The following is a 20,980-nucleotide window of genomic DNA, read 5'->3' as shown; positions in this document are numbered from 1 at the left end:
CACCGTCCACTGCTCTACTGACACCGTCCACTGCTCTACTGACACCGTCCACTGCTCTACTGACACCATCCACTGCTCTACTGACACCGTCCTCTGCTCTACTGACACCATCCACTGCTCCACTGACACCGTCCACTGCTCCTCTGACACCGTTCACTGCTCTACTGACACCATCCACTGCTCCACTGACACCGTCCACTGCTCTACTGACACCATCCACTGCTCTACTGACACCATCCACTGCTCTACTGACACCATCCACTGCTCTACTGACACCGTCCACTGCCCTACTGACACCGTCCACTGCTCTACTGACACCGTCCACTGCCCTACTGACACCGTCCACTTCTCTACTGACACCGTCCACTGCTCTACTGACACCGTCCACTGCTCTACTGACACCGTCCACTGCCCTACTGACACCGTCCACTGCCCTACTGACACCGTCCACTGCCCTACTGACACCGTCCACTGCCCTACTGACACCGTCCACTGCTCTACTGACACCGTCCACTGCTCTACTGACACCATCCACTGCTCTACTGACACCGTCCACTGCTCTACTGACACCGTCCACTGCTCTACTGACACCGTCCACTGCTCTACTGACACCGTCCACTGCTCTACTGACACCGTCCACTGCCCTACTGACACCGTCCACTGCTCTACTGACACCGTCCACTGCTCTACTGACATCATCCACTGCCCTACTGACACCATCCACTGCTCTACTGACACCGTCCACTGCTCTACTGACACCGTCCACTGCTCTACTGACATCATCCACTGCCCTACTGACACCGTCCACTGCTCTACTGACACCGTCCACTGCTCTACTGACACCGTCCACTGCTCTACTGACACCGTCCACTGTTCTACTGACACCGTCCACTGTTCTACTGACATCATCCACTGCTCTACTGACACCGTCCACTGCTCTACTGACACCGTCCACTGTTCTACTGACACCGTCCACTGCTCTACTGATACCGTCCACTGCCCTACTGACACTGTCCACTGCCCTACTGACACCGTCCACTGCTCTACTGACACCGTCCACTGCTCTACTGACACCGTCCACTGCTCTACTGACACCGTCCACTGCTCTACTGACACCGTCCACTGTTCTACTGACACCATCCACTGTTCTACTGACATCATCCACTGCTCTACTGACACCGTCCACTGCTCTACTGACACCGTCCACTGTTCTACTGACACCGTCCACTGCTCTACTGATACCGTCCACTGCCCTACTGACACTGTCCACTGCTCTACTGACACCGTCCACTGCTCTACTGACACCGTCCTCTGCCCTACTGACACCAATCTCTGTTCTGACACTGTCAGTATATATACACAAGCACAGATGAGTGTTTGAGCTTTGGGGTGCACACCTATGCCTCTGATACTCCTGTCTCTGAAAAGATTGACGGCGGATCGCTTTTCAGAGTGCTGCCCTTATAGCGGGTTACCCCATACAAAGGTGTGAAACGGGCCCTTTGTGTTGAGTTTCTGCCATGCCAGCTGCCAATATACTCCACAGACTGTCCATAGAATGTCCATAGAATGTACAGCTTTGCTGTAAGACACTGTTCTGCACACTCAGGAGCTGGGAGTCAGCTGTTGTTATCAGCCTGTCAGTAGTTTGTTAGGGTATCAGCTAGTAAAAAAAAAAAAGGGGGGAAAAATCTCAGAATGTACACATTTTCCATCTCCGGCTGACATCTCCCAATTGTTAGTCGGTAATCCCCTGAGATGGACGTCTCCCCCGATGCCCTGTGATGGCCATTGACTCGGCTCATCCAGGCAGAAGCGCCTCGTACATTTAGAGAACACCGTTCCTCCGAGGGCTCCGCCGTCACACATCCATTATTATAAATCTGTATGGCTGAGCGTTTTCCGATCAGCCGGCCCCTCGCTCCGGGCATACGGCGGGCACTCGGGAATTCTATAGCCGTGTCCTGGATACCGAGCTGCCATAGAAAAGAGGATTTCACGGGAAAAAAGAGGCCCGCGGCTTGTCATTCTTTGTACAACAATGGCGGTCGCCATGGTAACCAGCGCTAAAGTGACTGATCAATAAAAATGGTCACATGCTGGAATGTGAGGATCAATGGAGAATCCCAGAGAAGAGACAGAGATACATTGTATAGTGTATAGGCACTGAGAAGGAGAGTTGTATTTCTTTGTTTGTTTTATGTTCCTTTTATAATATTATTATTATTATTATGGGTCTTTCCACACTTTATATTTTTACTTTATATTATACTGTCTGGTGTGTTCCTTGGCCTTCATGATGCTGTTTGTTCACTAAGGTTCTCTAACAAACCTCAGAGGGCTTCACAGAACAGCTGTATTTATACTGAGATTAAATGACACACAGGGGGACTCTATTTACTAATTAGGTGACTTCTGAAGGCAATTGGTTCCACTAGATTTTAGTTGGGGGTATCGGAGTAAAGGGGGCTGAATACAAATGCCCCCCCACACTTTTCACATATTTATTTGTATCATTTATCATTTTCCTTCCACTTCACAATTATGAGTCACTTTGTGTTGGTCTATAACATAAAATCCCACTAAAATACATTTATGTTTTTGGTTGTAACATGACAAAATGTGGAGAATTTCAAGGGGTATGAATACTTTTTTCAAGGCACTGTATAATAATAATAATAATAGTGTGTGACTGTGGGGGGAGGGGACATTAGAGTGTAAGCTCCTCTGGTACAGAGACTGATGTGACTGTGGGGGGGGGGGCATTAGAGTGTAAGCTCCTCTGTACAGAGACTGATGTGACTGTGGGGGGAGGGGACATTAGAGTGTAAGCTCCTCTGTACAGAGACTGATGTGACTGTGGGGGGAGGGGGCATTAGAGTGTAAGCTCCTCTGTACAGAGACTGATGTGACTGTGGGGGGGGGGCATTAGAGTGTAAGCTCCTCTGTACAGAGACTGATGTGACTGTGGGGGGGGGGGCATTAGAGTGTAAGCTCCTCTGTACAGAGACTGATGTGACTGTGGGGGGGGGGGGGGGACATTAGAGTGTAAGCTCCTCTGGTACAGAGACTGATGTGACTGTGGGGGGAGGGGACATTAGAGTGTAAGCTCCTCTGTACAGAGACTGATGTGACTGTGGGGGGAGGGGACATTAGAGTGTAAGCTCCTCTGTACAGAGAGTGATGTGACTGTGGGGGGACATTAGAGTGTAAGCTCCTCTGTACAGAGAGTGATGTGACTGGCTCAGTTTGGGTTTCCATTTTCATGACAGGTCTGCTTTAATCCGATGTTTAGTGCCATTAGATATCTAAAAATACTATTTAATCAGAACTGCTTTATTTCTACAACATGAGCATCTGAATGGAGACACTTCATACAAGTCTGGTGTAATCCGAGGATTACGGGATCCCTATCATTGTAAGTCTGGGGGAAATAATCCCTTTATATCAGTGTAATCCTCCTATCTACATACACAGGATCTGGTCTACCATACATGACATCGGGGCTCCCGGATATCCCAGCACTGATTTTTAATTATTAACGTTTTCACGCCAGATTCACACAACCTTCATACATGTTCTGATTGGATTCAGTTGGAAATGTGTGAGAATTGAGAATCTTGTGTGAAAATGATATGACTAGACCCGAACCACCGCGGGACACTTTGTGGGTACATCCAGCAGAAAGGGAAGGCAAGGGGGTAGGAGCCCTAAACAGAGGAGTCACAAGGCTCTATGTAGCAAAAAAAGAAGAAAAAAATAGTTTAAAACAATCCCTCACTTATCTCTGTAGATATAAGCATTGGGGGGAAATTTCATTTTTCATTTCATTTTCAAAGCTCACCTGTGACTCCAGTAAGAGTGATTGGGTGGATCTGTAGCTGTCCAGATCACCTTTACTATATAGCCAGGTGCCTGCTGGGAAATACGCTCATAGCGGCTGTGACCGTGTTTTTACCCTTCCAGGACCAGGATGTTTGGGGCATGTTGTTAGTAACGAAAGTGTTAAATACACAGCAGTGGGGGGCAACTCTAATAGTACGAGGGTCTCAATTGTACCCCTGACATCACCAAAGGGCCACATATAATATTCAGTGAATTTCATTGCCTTCAGAAAGCTGTCAGAGACTGCAGACATAGTACAGGAGATGATCAGAGACTGCAGACATAGTACAGGAGATGATCAGAGACTGCAGACATAGTACAGGAGATGGTCAGAGACTGCAGACATACTACAGGAGATGATCAGAGACTGCAGACATACTACAGGAGATGATCAGAGACTGCAGACATAGTACAGGAGATGATCAGAGACTGCAGACATTGTACAGGAGATGATCAGAGACTGCAGACATAATACAGGAGATGATCAGAGACTGCAGACATAATACAGGAGATGATCAGAGACTGCAGACATAGTACAGGAGATGATCAGAGACTGCAGACATAGTACAGGAGATGATCAGAGACTGCAGACATAGTACAGGAGATGATCAGAGACTGCAGACATAATACAGGAGATGATCAGAGACTGCAGACATACTACAGGAGATGATCAGAGACTGCAGACATAATACAGGAGATGATCAGAGACTGCAGACATAATACAGGAGATGATCAGAGACTGCAGACATAGTACAGGAGATGATCAGAGACTGCAGACATAGTACAGGAGATGATCAGAGACTGCAGACATAGTACAGGAGATGATCAGAGACTGCAGACATACTACAGGAGATGATCAGAGACTGCAGACATAATACAGGAGATGATCAGAGACTGCAGACATAGTACAGGAGATGATCAGAGACTGCAGACATAGTACAGGAGATGATCAGAGACTGCAGACATAGTACAGGAGATGATCAGAGACTGCAGACATACTACAGGAGATGATCAGAGACTGCAGACATAATACAGGAGATGATCAGAGACTGCAGACATAGTACAGGAGATGATCAGAGACTGCAGACATAGTACAGGAGATGATCAGAGACTGCAGACATAGTACAGGAGATGATCAGAGACTGCAGACATAGTACAGGAGATGATCAGAGACTGCAGACATAGTACAGGAGATGATCAGAGACTGCAGACATAGTACAGGAGATGATCAGAGACTGCAGACATAGTACAGGAGATGATCAGAGATTGCAGACATAGTACAGGAGATGATCAGAGACTGCAGACATAGTACAGGAGATGATCAGAGACTGCAGACATAGTACAGGAGATGATCAGAGACTGCAGACATAGTACAGGAGATGATCAGAGACTGCAGACATAGTACAGGAGATGATCAGAGACTGCAGACATAGTACAGGAGATGATCAGAGACTGCAGACATAGTACAGGAGATGATCAGAGACTGCAGACATAGTACAGGAGATGATCAGAGACTGCAGACATAGTACAGGAGATGATCAGAGACTGCAGACATAGTACAGGAGATGATCAGAGACTGCAAACATAGTACAGGAGATGATCAGAGACTGCAGACATAGTACAGGAGATGATCAGAGACTGCAGACATAGTACAGGAGATGATCAGAGACTGCAGACATAGTACAGGAGATGATCAGAGACTGCAGACATAGTACAGGAGATGGTCAGAGACTGCAGACATTACAAGACAATAAGTGAAGAAAGCCCACTTCCCTGGTGCCATATATATATATATATATACAGTATCTCACAAAAGTAAGTACACCCCTCAGGTTTTTGTAAATATTGTCTTCTATCTTTTCATGTGACAACACTGAAGAAATGACACTTGTCTACAATGTAAAGTAGTGAGTGTACAGCTTGTATAACAGTGTAAATTTGCCGTCCCCTCAAAATAACTCAACACACAGCCATTAATGTCTAAACCGCTGGCAACAAAAGTGAGTACACCCCTAAGTGAAAATGTCCAAATTGGGGCCCAAAGTGTCAATATTTTGTGTGGCCTCCATTATTTTCCAGCACTGCCTTAACCCTCTTGGGCATGGAGGTCACCAGAGCTTCACAGGTTATCACTGGAGTCCTCTTCTTCTCCTCCATGACGACATCACAGAGCTGGTGGATGTTAGAGACCTTGTGCTCCTCCACCTTCCCTTTGAGGATGCCCCACAGATGCTCAATAGGGTTTAGGTCTGAAGACATGCTTGGCCAGTCCATCACCTTTACCCTCAGCTTCTTTAGCAAGGCAGTGGTCATCTTGGAGGTGTGTTTGGGGTCGTTATCATGTTGGAATACTGCCCTGCGGCCCAGTCTCTGAAGGGAGGGGATCATGCTCTGCTTCAGTATGTCACAGTACATGTTGGCATTCATGGTTCCCTCAATGATCTGTAGCTCCCCAGTGCCGGCAGCACTCATACAGCCCCAGACCATGACACTCCCACCACCATGCTTGACTGTAGACAAGACACACTTGTCTTTGTACTCCTCACCTGGTTGCCACCACACACGCTTGTCACCATCTGAACCAAATAAGTTTATCTTGGTCTCATCAGACCACAGGACATGGTTCCAGTAATCCGTGTCCTTAGTCTGCTTGTCTTCAGCAAACTGTTTGCGGACTTTCTTGTGCATCATCTTTAGAAGAGGCTTCCTTCTGGGATGACAGCCATGCAGACCCATTTGATGCAGTGTGCGGCGTATGGTCTGAGCACTGACAGGCTGACCCCCCCACCCCTACAACCTCTGCAGCAATGCTGGCAGCACTCATATGTCTATTTCCCAAAGACAACCTCTGGATATGACGCTGAGCACGTGACCTCAACTTCTTTGGTGGACCATGGTGAGGCCTGTTCTGAGTGGAACCTGTCCTGTTATACCTCTGTATGGTCTTGGCCACCGTGCTGCAGCTCAGTTTCAGGGTCTTGGCAATCTTCTTACAGCCTAGGCCATCTTTATGTAGAGCAACAATTCTTTTTTTCAGATCCTCAGAGAGTTCTTTGCCATGAGGTGCCATGTTGAACTTCCAGTGACCAGTATGAGAGAGTGAGAGCGATAACACCAAATTTAACACACCTGCTCCCTATTCATACCTGAGACCTTGTAACACTAACGAGTCACATGACACCGGGGAGGGAAAATGGCTAATTGGGCCCAATTTGGACATTTTCACTTCGGGGTGTACTCACTTTTGTTCCCAGCGGTTTAGACATTAATAGCTGTGTGTTGAGTTATTTTGAGGGGACAGCAAATTTACACTGTTATACAAGCTGTACACTCACTACTTTACATTGTAGACAAGTGTCATTTCTTCAGTGTTGTCACATGAAAAGATAGAAGAAAAGATTTACACAGAGAGAGATGGAGAGATGTTGCTTCTGCTTTCACTGTCCAATCACAGGCTGGGGGGGGGGGGTTCAGGATGGATTGGGCTCAGAGGGAATGGGATAAATGAGAATGAGGACATCTAGTGGTCTAAAAAAGTACTGCTTGAGAAATATCTGTATTGAAGCCAAATAATGCAACAAATCCTTTTTTTTTTTTTTAACTTCTATAACGTTCTATAATGCATTTCAAATTTTTTTTGGATGTAGTATAGGAGGGCGGGGTTGGACCCTCTGTCAAAGTTTTTTATTTTTTACCCTTTTTATGTTGATCCTTTGCTGATGCCGATTTTATTCTCTGATCTCTGTAGTGTCGGATGGAATGTAAAGACGTGTCGGCGGAGGTCCTCTATGACGTCCTGCATGACGTGGAATATCGCAAGAAGTGGGACACGAACGTCATCGAGACCTTCGACATCGGGAAGCTGACCGTCAACGCCGACATCGGATACTACGCATGTGAGTGTTGTACAGCCCGACACCCTCCTGATATCTGGTGCCTCCCCTCCCCCCCCATCACATGCTAATGAAATGTTCAAATAAAACCTTCCCGTCTTTATTTTACACCCGATGATGTCATCACCAGGTCTCTGTGCTTCTCTATGCAATGCAGGCAGATCATGGCTGGTGGGAGGGGCCGGCAGGGGGGAAGGGCTGTACATAACTTCCTGATAACATCACATCCCCCCCCCCGTTCTCCCTCCCCAAGGTACGTACCTGTATGTCCCCGGGATGATAGGCGCACCTACAGGCATCATCCCGGTATCATTCTTTTCAGCCGGTGATTCTCTTTCAGGCAGAAGTGATATGATTGGCTAATTAAGCACTCGATCACTTCTGCAGGTGGGCGAAAGGTCCCCACCCCCCTCCCACCGCTGCTGCTGCCAGCCTTTCCTGGGCTCTCCGGTCCCATCCCGGGGGCCGCCCTGTACAGAGAGAGAGCAACTGATGTTGTTCTTCAGCCCCGGAAGGATTTCCCCCCCTTAACCACTTCCCACCCGACCTATAGCAGAATGACGGTCTAGAAGGGGTTCAGTTATCCTGACTGGGTGTCATATGACGTCCAGCAGGATAACATGCCGGCGCGCAGCGCGTCAGTCTGACACCCCGCATCTCTGATCGTGATATGGAGCCTCTGTCAGGGGCTTCTTACCACGTGATCAGCTGTGACCAATCACAGCTGATCATCGCATGAACCAGGAAGTGCTGGTAAACGGCATTCCTCGGCTCGCGCTGACAGGGGGGAGTCTGTGCTGATAAACAGCACATTGATTATCAGCACAGCCCCATCAGATGTGCAAAAAAACACTACCAATCAGTGCCCAGCATTCCCCCAATAAAAAACCCTTCAAGTGCCCACCACAGTGCCAATCAGTGCCCAGCAGTAACACCTGTAAGTAACACATCAGTACCTCATCATCAGTGCTGCCTGTCAGTGCCCATCACACCCGCCTGTCAGTGCCCATCACACCCGCCTGTCAGTGCCCATCACACCCGCCTGTCAGTGCCCATCACACCTGTCTGTCAGTGCCCATCACACCCGCCTGTCAGTGCCCATCACACCCGCCTGTCAGTGCCCATCACACCCGCCTGTCAGTGCCCATCACACCTGTCTGTCAGTGCCCATCACACCCGCCTGTCAGTGCCCATCACACCCGCCTGTCAGTGCCCATCACACCTGTCTGTCAGTGCCCATCACACCCGCCTGTCAGTGCCCATCACACCCACCTGTCAGTTCCCATCACACCCGCCTGTCAGTGCCCATCACACCTGTCTGTCAGTGCCCATCACACCCGCCTGTCAGTGCCCATCACACCTGTCTGTCAGTGCCCATCACACCCGCCTGTCAGTGCCCATCACACCCGCCTGTCAGTGCCCATCACACCTGTCTGTCAGTGCCCATCACACCCACCTGTCAGTGCCCATCACACCTGTCTGTCAGTGCCCATCACACCCGCCTGTCAGTGCCCATCACACCCGCCTGTCAGTGCCCATCACAGCCACCTGTCAGTTCCCATCACACCTGCCTGTCAGTGCCCATCACACCCGCCTGTCAGTGCCCATCACACCCGCCTGTCAGTGCCCATCACACCCGCCTGTCAGTGCCCATCACACCTGCCTGTCAGTGCCCATCAGTGCTGCCTGTCAGTGCCCATCACACCCGCCTGTCAGTGCCCATCACAGCCACCTGTCAGTGCCCATCACAGCCACCTGTCAGTGCCCATCACACCCGCCTGTCAGTGCCCATCACACCCGCCTGTCAGTGCCCATCACAGCCACCTGTCAGTGCCCATCACACCCGCCTGTCAGTGCCCATCACACCCGCCTGTCAGTGCCCATCACACCCGCCTGTCAGTGCCCATCACACCCGCCTGTCAGTGCCCATCACACCCGCCTGTCAGTGCCCATCACAGCCACCTGTCAGTGCCCATCACACCCGCCTGTCAGTGCCCATCACACCCGCCTGTCAGTGCCCATCACAGCCACCTGTCAGTGCCCATCAGTGCTGCCTGTCAGTGCCCATCACACCCACCTGTCAGTGCCCATCACACCCGCCTGTCAGTGCCCATCACAGCCACCTGTCAGTGCCCATCACACCCGCCTGTCAGTGCCCATCACAGCCACCTGTCAGTGCCCATCACACCCGCCTGTCAGTGCCCATCACACCCGCCTGTCAGTGCCCATCACAGCCACCTGTCAGTGCCCATCACACCCGCCTGTCAGTGCCCATCACAGCCACCTGTCAGTGCCCATCAGTGCTGCCTGTCAGTGCCCATCACACCCGCCTGTCAGTGCCCATCACACCCGCCTGTCAGTGCCCATCACAGCCACCTGTCAGTGCCCATCACACCTGCCTGTCAGTGCCCATCAGTGCTGCCTGTCAGTGCCCATCACACCCGCCTGTCAGTGCCCATCACAGCCACCTGTCAGTGCCCATCACACCCGCCTGTCAGTGCCCATCACACCCGCCTGTCAGTGCCCATCACAGCCACCTGTCAGTGCCCATCACACCTGCCTGTCAGTGCCCATCAGTGCTGCCTGTCAGTGCCCATCACACCCGCCTGTCAGTGCCCATCACAGCCACCTGTCAGTGCCCATCACACCCGCCTGTCAGTGCCCATCACACCCGCCTGTCAGTGCCCATCACAGCCACCTGTCAGTGCCCATCACACCCGCCTGTCAGTGCCCATCACACCCGCCTGTCAGTGCCCATCACAGCCACCTGTCAGTGCCCATCAGTGCTGCCTGTCAGTGCCCATCACACCCACCTGTCAGTGCCCATCACACCCGCCTGTCAGTGCCCATCACAGCCACCTGTCAGTGCCCATCACACCCGCCTGTCAGTGCCCATCACAGCCACCTGTCAGTGCCCATCACACCCGCCTGTCAGTGCCCATCACACCCGCCTGTCAGTGCCCATCACAGCCACCTGTCAGTGCCCATCACACCCGCCTGTCAGTGCCCATCACAGCCACCTGTCAGTGCCCATCAGTGCTGCCTGTCAGTGCCCATCACACCCGCCTGTCAGTGCCCATCACAGCCACCTGTCAGTGCCCATCACACCCGCCTGTCAGTGCCCATCACACCCGCCTGTCAGTGCCCATCACACCCGCCTGTCAGTGCCCATCACAGCCACCTGTCAGTGCCCATCACACCCGCCTGTCAGTGCCCATCACAGCCACCTGTCAGTGCCCATCAGTGCTGCCTGTCAGTGCCCATCACACCCGCCTGTCAGTGCCCATCACACCCGCCTGTCAGTGCCCATCAGTGCCGCATATCAGTGTCCATCAATTCTACATATCAGTGCCGCCTCATAAGTGCCCGTCAGTGAAGGGGAAAACAAAATATTATGACAAAAACTAAGAAAAACTTTTTTTTTTTTCCCAAAATTTTTGGTCTTTTTTTAGTTTGTTTATCAAAAAATAAAAACCGCAGAGGTGATCAAATACTACCAATAGAAAGCTCTATATGTGGGAAGAAAATGATAAAAATGTTGTTTGGGTACAGTGTAGCATGACCGCGCAATTGTCATTCAAATTGCGACAGCGCTGAAAGCTGAAAATTGGCCTGGGCAGGAAGGGGTAAAAGTGGCTGGTATTGAAGTGGTTAATGACCAGGCCATTTCTTGCGATTCTGTACTGCGTCGCTTTAACTGACAATTGCGCGGTCGTGCGACGTTGCACCCAAACAAAATTGATGTCCTTTTTTCCCCACAAATAGAGCTTTCTTTTGGTGGTATTTGATCACCTCTGCGTTTTTTTTTTTTTTTTTTTTTTTGCACTAGAAACAAAAAAAAAACGACAATTTTGAAAAAAAAAAATTACATTTTTGCTTTCTGCTATAATAAATATCCAAATAAAATATTAGAAAACCAATTTCTTCTACATATTTTTGGTAAAAAAAAATCCCATATAGTATATATTGATTGGTTTGTGCAAAAGTTATCACGTCTACAAACTATGGGATAGATTTAGGGAATCTTCTTTTATTGTTTTTACTGGTAATGGCGGCGATCTGCTATTTTTTTTTTTTTTTTTTTTAGCAAAACTGCGACATTGCGGCGGACAAATCTGACCCCAAGTGACACTTTTTGGGGACCAGTGACAAAAATACAGTGATCAGTGCTATAAAAAATGCACTGTCACTGTACAAATGACACTGGCAGGGAAGTGGTTAACATTAGGGGGGGGGGGGGGCGACCATGGGCTGCCTGGGACAAAACAGAGATCGCTGTTTCTGATGTGCACTGCCAAAAGATTTGTTTGTTTTCTTTTCATTCGTTTTTTTTTTTTTTTTCTTTTTTCGGGTCATTTGTTATGATCGAAATTCGTAAATTTGAAAATTTGTAAAATTAGAAAACTAGAAAATCCGAAAATTAGAAGATCATAAAATAAGAACGAAAATCCGAAAATTTGAAATAATAATTAATAATAACTGACTATTAAGTTATAGGTCTTGTAATTTCCTTTTCAAATTTGGCTGTCAGACAACGTAACGAAGACGAATTTATCCGAAGTTACGAATTATCCAAACAAAAGAACGCTGCATCTAAACGAATGGAATGGAATGGAATGAATTATTATTATTATTATTAATAATAATAATAATAATAATAATAATAATAATAATAAAACTTTTTTTATTATTATTATTATTGCCATTTATTATTATTAATTCGTTACTTTCCATTCGTTTTCGTTTGTTTTTTTTTTTGGATAATTCGTAACTTCGGATAAATTCGTCTTCGTTACGTTGTCTGACAGCCAAATTTGAAAAGGAAATTCCAACACCTATAACTTAATAGTCAGTAATAGTTATTATTAGTTAGTTATTATTTCAGATTTTCGGGTTTTTGAATTTTCGTTCTTATTTTAGAATTTTCAGATTTTCAAATTCCCAAATTTCCGAAATTTGGGATTTTCAGATTCTCGAATCTTGAATTTCCAAATACTCAAATATTCAAATGTACGATTTCCTCTCACTTCCTGTTTGGCTATGGGGACAGGAAGCGAATGGAGATCTCCCCAATGGGGACACAGATAGCAAAACAGAAAATCTGCGGGGGGGTTATAATTTTGCCCATCGATCGGCGGACAGGAATTGTGAAATCTAGGAAACCTTTTCCATGAGAGTCTGTCTCCTCTCTACAGGGAAATGTCCGAAACCGCTGAAGAACCGTGATGTCATCACTCTGCGCTCCTGGCTGCCAATGGGGAAGGATTACATCATCATGAATTATTCTGTAAAACATGCGGTAAGTAGGCACTGAAAAATCCCTCCCCCTCCCCCTCTATAATTAGGATGAGGAAAGGAGGTGGTGTTCTGATACATTTTTTGATGAAATGATTGTTTAGGTTTGGTAGATCTGAAGGAGATTGTACAATCAGATTGCACAGTGTATGGCCAGCTTTAGATATCACCGCACAGACTGGAGACTGAGGAATACATTCCAGGGCCATTATTTATGGTTAACTCTTAATTATTGAGCTGTAAAGTTGTAAGTTGCATAACTGCTGTTATGTATTCATTAAAAAGTAATACAATGTATTTCTAAATGCAGCTAATAGAAGTACCTGGTGTTAATTTCATATCAGCTTCCTGAAATGCCCAGTACTAGAGCACAGAGTGGGGGGGGGGAGGGGAGGGAGAGGCAGCACTGGGAACTGCAGGAATGTGTACTGATAAGGAACGCAAGGGACACATGCAATTCATTTAGTTCTGAATTTGTTTTTTAGAATTCAGAAATATCCGAATTTTCAGATTGTCGAAACTTTGAAAAATCTAATTGTCGAAAATTTGAAAATTGGAATATTCAAAAATTCGAAAATTCTGATTTTCCAATTTTCTGAATTTTCAAACTTATGGAAAGAACAAAAATGAAACATTTTTTCGGCAGTGCACATGTCTAGACAGAAGAGAGCAGAGACACGACCTCATCAGTATTCTGCTGCTCCTTATCTGTCTAGTCACAGCCCAGGGGCAAGGAGGGGCAGCACTGGGAGCCTATCAGGTGTGCTATCTGCATATATGCTGACAAGGAACTAGACATGTGCAGAGCGAAAACATTTATTTTGATTCGTTATTTACATAAATTAGTTTAATTCATTTTCGGAATTTGTTTTGTTTATTTGTTTTTCCAACCGATTCACATTTTTCGAATTCGGATTGATTCAAAAAGTTTTCAAATCAATTTTGAATAGTTTTCGAATTTCCAAAGAGAATAAAATAGAATAGAAACTAAAGGAATAGAATAAAAAAAAAAAAAAAATATATATATATATATATATATATATATATATATATATATATATATATATTTTTTTTTTTTTTTTTTTTTTTCTATACTTTACCTTTATTTTCTATTCTATTTTATTCTCTTTGGAAATTGAAAACTATTCGAATTTCGTCTGAATTTTTTTTTTTTTGTTATTTCAGATTCATTTAAATTCGGTTCTATTTTAATTCAGAAATTCAATTTCCAAAGAGAATAAAATAGAATAGAAAATAAAGGAATAGAATACAAAAAAATATATATTTTTCTATTCTATTCCTTTATTTTCTATTCTATTTTTTTTCTTTGGAAATTGGAAAACTATTCAAATTCAAATTTCGTCTGAATTGTCACCTGACGTGTCCCTGGCGTGTCACCTGACGTGTCCCTGGTGTGTCACCTGACGTGTCCCTGGCGTGTCCCTGGTGTGTCACCTGACGTGTCCCTGGCGTGTCCCTGGTGTGTCACCTGACGTGTCCCTGGCGTGTTCCTGGCGTGTCACCTGACGTGTCCCTGGCGTGTCCCTGATATGTTACCTGACGTGTCCCTGGCGTGTCACCTGACGTGTCCCTGGCGTGTCACCTGGCGTGTCCCTGATATGTTACCTGACGTGTCCCTGCCGTGTCACCTGACGTGTCCCTCACGTGTCCCTGATATGTTACCTAACGTGTCCCTGGCGTGTCACCTGACGTGTCCCTGACGTGTCCCTGATATGTTACCTGACATGTCCCTGGCGTGTCACCTGTTGTGTTCCTGATGTGTCCCTGATATGTTACCTAACGTGTCCCTGGCGTGTCACCTGACGTGTCCCTGACATGTCCCTGATATGTTACCTAACGTGTCCCTGGCGTGTCACCTGTTATGTTCCTGACGTGTCCCTGATATGTTACCTAACGTGTCCCTAGCGTGTCCCTGGCGTGTCCCTGATATGTTACCTAACGTGTCCCTGGCGTGTCACCTGACGTGTCCCTGATATGTTACCTAACATGTCCCTGGCGTGTCACCCGTTGTGTTCCTGGAGTCTCATTTTTCTGCACCGTTTCTGGTTTGCAGAGTGCGGTCCCCCCCCCCCCGGCGTCTGTTCGGTGCTCAGTCATGGAACAATCTGTCACTGATCACGTTGTGTCAACAAAACACGGATCGGCAGCTGTGCGCGGCGACTTTTTATAGCCCCTTCTGACGCGTTTTTTTTGCGTCTGATCTGATTAAAACTAGGTCACTTACCACGGCCAGCCGGAGACGAGAGCACAAAGGAGAGCGATACGCACAATCCGCGCCAGGCTGGTGGGACGCTCGGTAATGCTCCCGCCGGGGGATGGTATCTGAAAGAGGGAGCCTCTGGCAGCAATAATGAGGATTAAAGTGAACATATAGCAGGAAATGAAGCGTGATTTATTCCATCATTCCAGACCAAGAGCAAAAAAAACACCGAAATATACAATCTGTCTGCAGGGATCGGTCATGTGACCCGGTGTTCCTGGGTCTGTACACCTGCTGTCCTCATTATGAGGGGTTCCCACCATCCCTGTGCTGAGTTCTCGGGTCTGTACACCTGATGTGCCCATTATGAGGGGTTCCCACCATCCCTGTGCTGAGTTCCTGGGTCTGTACACCTGCTGTGCCCATTATGAGGGGTTCCACCATCCCTGTGCTGAGTTCCCGGGTCTGTACACCTGCTGTGCCCATTATGAGGGGTTCCCACCATCCCTGTGCTGAGTTCCCAGGTCTGTACACCTGCTGTGCCCATTATGAGGGGTTCCCACCATCCCTGTGCTGAGTTCCCAGGTCTGTACACCTGCTGTGCCCATTATGAGGGGTTCCCACCATCCCTGTGCTGAGTTCCCAGGTCTGTACACCTGCTGTGCCCATTATGAGGGGTTCCCACCATCCCTGTGCTGAGTTCCCGGGTCTGTACACCTGCTGTGCCCATTATGAGGGGTTCCCACCATCCCTGTGCTGAGTTCCCGGGTCTGTACACCTGCAGTGCCCATTATGAGAGGTTCCCATCATCACATGACTTTTGGGTGGAGTGGTCCTTTAATGGTGAGAAGAAGGGGTACACGTCTGGTGGAGGACAGATTGAGATCTCACATGTAGAGACGTTTCTCTTCCCCCGGAGATCGGTGGTTGGGAAGTGTTTCTATATTCGGCTCAGAGCCTCTGGAGGAATCCTGACACCATTCCAACATCAAACAACGGCACCTCTGCCAACCCCCCCCCCCCCCCCCACTCCCAATCTACGTGCCGAAAACATTCCTAATTATGGATGACACAATGGGCCCGATGTGTCACATACGGAGCGTCACGCTAAATGTCGCTGTCACATGTCACAATACCGCATGATCCGTAAATGAAGGATTCTACGCCAACTAGTCCGGAAATGTCATCCTTAGAGTGGCTCCATGAACACAGGGCTCCTTGTACAAGGGGGGAGGGGAGGCATGACAGTTATAATGTATCTAAATAAAGAAAGAAAATGTAACATTTGATCACTTACCCATCATTAGATATGGTGTCCTCCCGATATCTTCACCTGGTGATCCTACCAGTGACACATTTCCTGTCCTCGGGTGACAACGCTCAGTCACTGTACAGGAGCAGTGTTGTCACCCAATGGCTGGAATACAGAACATCTCATCATCTCCAGAACAAAGAGGGAGGCATGCTATAGGTCCTGTCCTAGGGTGACAACGCTCACTCATTGCATCCTATGGAAGGACTGCAGAACACTTCCTCCTCTCCTCATTCCCATAGCAAAGAGGGAGGTGTACTGTAAGCCAGTGTGCCATCAAATGCAGCCACTGTGCCCATCAAATGCAGCCACTGTGCCCATCAAATGCAGCCGCTGTGCCCATCAAATGCAGCCATTGTGCCCATCAAATGCAGCCGCTGTGCCCATCAAATGCAGCCGCTGTGCCCCATCAAATGCAGCCACTGTGCCTCTAATTGCAGCCACTGTGCCCCATCAAATACCGCCACTGTGCCCATCAAATGCAGCCGCTGTGCCCATCAAATGCAGCCGCTGTGCCCATCAAATGCCGCCACTGTGGCCTTTAAATGCAGCCGCTGTGCCCATCAAATGCAGCCGCTGTGCCCATCAAATGCAGCCGCTGTGCCCATCAAATGCCGCCACTGTGCCCATCAAATGCAGCCGCTGTGCCCATCAAATGCAGCCGCTGTGCCCATCAAATGCAGCCGCTGTGCCCCATCAAATGCAGCCGCTGTGCCCATCAAATGCAGCCACTGTGCCCATCAAATGCAGCCACTGTGCCCATCAAATGCAGCCACTGTGCCCATCAAATGCAGCCGCTGTGCCCATCAAATGCAGCCATTGTGCCCATCAAATGCAGCCGCTGTGCCCATCAAATGCAGCCGCTGTGCCCCATCAAATGCAGCCACTGTGCCTCTAATTGCAGCCACTGTGCCCCATCAAATACCGCCACTGTGCCCATCAAATGCAGCCGCTGTGCCCATCAAATGCAGCCGCTGTGCCCATCAAATGCCGCCACTGTGGCCTTTAAATGCAGCCGCTGTGCCCATCAAATGCAGCCGCTGTGCCCATCAAATGCAGCCGCTGTGCCCATCAAATGCAGCCGCTGTGCCCATCAAATGCAGCCGCTGTGCCCCATCAAATGCAGCCGCTGTGCCCATCAAATGCAGCCACTGTGCCCATCAAATGCAGCCACTGTGCCCATCAAATGCAGCCGCTGTGCCCCATCAAATGCAGCCGCTGTGCCCCATCAAATGCAGCCGCTGTGCCCATCAAATGCAGCCGCTGTGCCCATCAAATGCAGCCGCTGTGCCCATCAAATGCAGCCGCTGTGCCCATCAAATGCAGCCGCTGTGCCCATCAAATGCAGCCGCTGTGCCCCATCAAATGCAGCCACTGTGCCCATCAAATGCAGCCACTGTGCCTCCAATTGCAGCCACTGTGCCCCATCAAATGCCGCCACTGTGCCCATCAAATGCAGCCGCTGTGCCCCATCAAATGCAGCCACTGTGCCCCATCAAATGCAGCCACTGTGCCTCCAATTGCAGCCACTCTGCCCATCAAATGCAGCCACTGTGCCCATCAAATGCAGCCGCTGTGCCCCATCAAATGCAGCCACTGTGCCCCATCAAATGCAGCCACTGTGCCTCCAATTGCAGCCACTGTGCCCCATCAAATGCAGCCACTGTGCCTCCAATTGCAGCCACTGTGCCCCATCAAATGCCGCCACTGTGCCCATCAAATGCAGCCGCTGTGCCCATCAAATGCCGCCACTGTGCCCATCAAATGCAGTGACGGGTATTAGACCCGCGCTTCCTGATTGGCGGAGAGGCGGTTCAGTGTTAGAAAATCGAATATTCATTTGCTTTTCTAACACACATGGGTGGGCTCCGAGCGCAATGCTCTGCGCTCCGAGCCAACCCTTCTTTGAAGCGTATTAGAGCCTATAGCTCTAATCAGGTGCTTCAAAAAAACTCCCCCGCCCCTGTAATTCAGGTGCCCGGCGTCCTAAATTAGATTAGATGTATGACTGGCGGCATGCTGGGAAATGATCACTGTCCATACACTGATTATACTGACACTGGATTTCAAGCACAAAAAAAAAATTAAAAAATGTAATTATTTAAAAAAAATAATAAATTAAGAAATAAACAAATAAATAAATAAATGCACACACCCTGAAGTTAGTTGTAACCAACTCGTAGCATTCTTTTCAGAATTTTGCATGGCGCCAAGGCCTCACCTATCTTGGCTGATCTATTTTTCTCAGAAAGGTGGCAACCCTAGGTTGATCTTCGGTTCTCCCCCCCGACTGTTCTGTGTGGTTCCTCCCATTGACCCCTCCCCTTACTGTTGTGTCCTGTAGTGATGTAGGGTGGGAGGAACCACTGATGCAGAACCTCGGGGGCGGGTTAGGCTTCTCTTGCAGACCTTACTGTCCTCTGAAAACTGACCCCATGGGATTTTTTTTGGGGGGGGTTACCAATGAACTACCAGACCATGCCTGCATTTGCCATGCGGTAGCGGCGCGGTCCCATTCAATGGCCAAGTTTGACAGGTGATGCCGCCTCTAAGAGTCAACAAAGTTGTTGCATTCATGGACATCCTCCCAAGCAACCCCGCGGGTCGCACGCGGCGCGCTCTGTGATCAGAGAGTCTATGAGACTCGGCTGATGACAGATCGGAGTAAGGGGTCGATCCTGGCCCATTACCATGTGATCAGCTGTCAGCCAATGATGGCTGATCATGTGATGTAAACAGAACCTCAGTAATCCGTATTTTTTTTTCCTCACACTGTCAGCGTGAGGGGAAAAAAAAGCCGATCACCGGCTTCTGTCAGAGAGACATCGGTCCCTCACACAGAAAGCCGCGGCTGCATTTTCTGTGCCCACCAGTGTCAGCTGCCAGTGCCGACAGTGACAACCATCAATGCCCACCAATGCTGCCAATCAATGCCCATCAGTGTCTCATAATCAGTGACACAGATAAGTGCTGCCTATCAGTGTCACCTACCAGTGCCCATCAGTGCCACCCATCAGTGATCATCAGTGCTGCTTATCGGTGCCACCTATCAGTGCCCTTCAGTGCCAACCATCAGTGCCACCCATCAGTGTCACTTCTCAGTGCCGCCTCATCCTTGCTTATCAGTGCCACCTATCAGTGCCCATTAGTGCCGTCTTATCAGTGCCTATAGTGCCCATTAGTGCTGCCTATCAGTGCCCATCAGTTCCACCTATCAGTACCGCCCATCAGTGCCAACCATCAGTACCAACCATCAGTGCCACTTCTCAGTGCCACCTATCAGTGTTGCCTTATCAGTGCCACCTATCAGTGCCCATTAGTGCTGCCTTATCAGTGCCTATAGTGCCCATCAGTGCTGCCTATCAGTGCCCATCAGTTCCACCCATCAGTGATCATCAGTGCTGCTTATCAGTGCCACCTATCAGTGCCCTTCAGTGCCAACCATCAGTGACACCCATCAGTGTCACTTCTCAGTGCCGCCTCATCCTTGCTTATCAGTGCCACCTATCAGTGCCACCTTATCAGTGCCTATAGTGCCCATTAGTGCTGCTTATCAGTGCCCATCAGTGCCCATCAGTTCCACCTATCAGTACCGCCCATCAGTGCCAACCATCAGTGCCGCCCATCAGTGCCAACCATCAGTGCCACTTCTCAGTGCCACCTATCAGTGCCACCTTATCAGTGCCACCTATCAGTGCCCATTAGTGCCACCTTATCAGTGCCTATAGTGCCCATCAGTGCTGCCTATCAGTGCCCATCAGTGCCACCCATCAGTGATCATCAGTGCCCATCAGTATCACCTATCAGTACCGCTTATCAGTGCCAACCATCAGTGCCACCCATCAGCGCCACTTCTCAGTGCCACCTATAAGTGCCGCCTCATCAGTGTATATAGTGCCCATCAGTGCAGCCTCATCAGCGCACATCAATGAAGGAGAAAAATTACATTTTTTCAAAATTTTTTAACAAACTATGAAGTGTTTTTTTTTTTTTTCAAGATTTTCTGTCTTTTTTGTTTTATTTAGCAAAAACTAAAAAATCCCAGCAGCAATTAAATACCACCGAAAGAAAGCTCTATCTGTGTGAAAAAAAATGATACAAATGTCATTTGAGTACAGTGTTGTATGACCGCCTAATTGTCATTCAAAGTGTGAGAGCGCTGAGAGCTGAAAATTGGTCTGGGCAGGAAGGGGATGAACGTGCCCGGTAAGCAAGTGGTTAATAAGTACAATTAATGAATTACAAATTTTAATTAAAGAAGCTTTTGCAATCCTTCTGTAGATTTAATTTGTGATTTTGCCATTGCAGTATCACATTCCACAGCTTAATCTCTCTTACCGCAAAGAACCCCTCCCCCCAGCTCAGGGGGAAAAA

The 20,980-nt window shown here is 48.4% G+C and overlaps 1 protein-coding gene across 1 annotated transcript in view; it reads left to right on the top strand.

The window, feature by feature from the left end:
- The window catches only part of STARD10 (StAR related lipid transfer domain containing 10), an 83,027-nt gene that overhangs the window by 43,124 nt on the left and 18,923 nt on the right, over nucleotides 1-20,980 (top strand). The window contains exons 2-3 of the mRNA XM_073612634.1: nucleotides 7,634-7,781; nucleotides 12,974-13,077. Of these exons, the coding sequence (XP_073468735.1) occupies nucleotides 7,634-7,781; nucleotides 12,974-13,077 (252 nt within the window). The remainder of the gene's footprint in view (nucleotides 1-7,633; nucleotides 7,782-12,973; nucleotides 13,078-20,980) is intronic.

This window comes from Aquarana catesbeiana, linkage group LG02 (assembly GCF_042186555.1).
Source record: "Aquarana catesbeiana isolate 2022-GZ linkage group LG02, ASM4218655v1, whole genome shotgun sequence".
Classification (NCBI taxonomy): Eukaryota; Metazoa; Chordata; class Amphibia; order Anura; family Ranidae; genus Aquarana; species Aquarana catesbeiana.
This window is presented reverse-complemented; position numbering and strand designations above follow the sequence as displayed.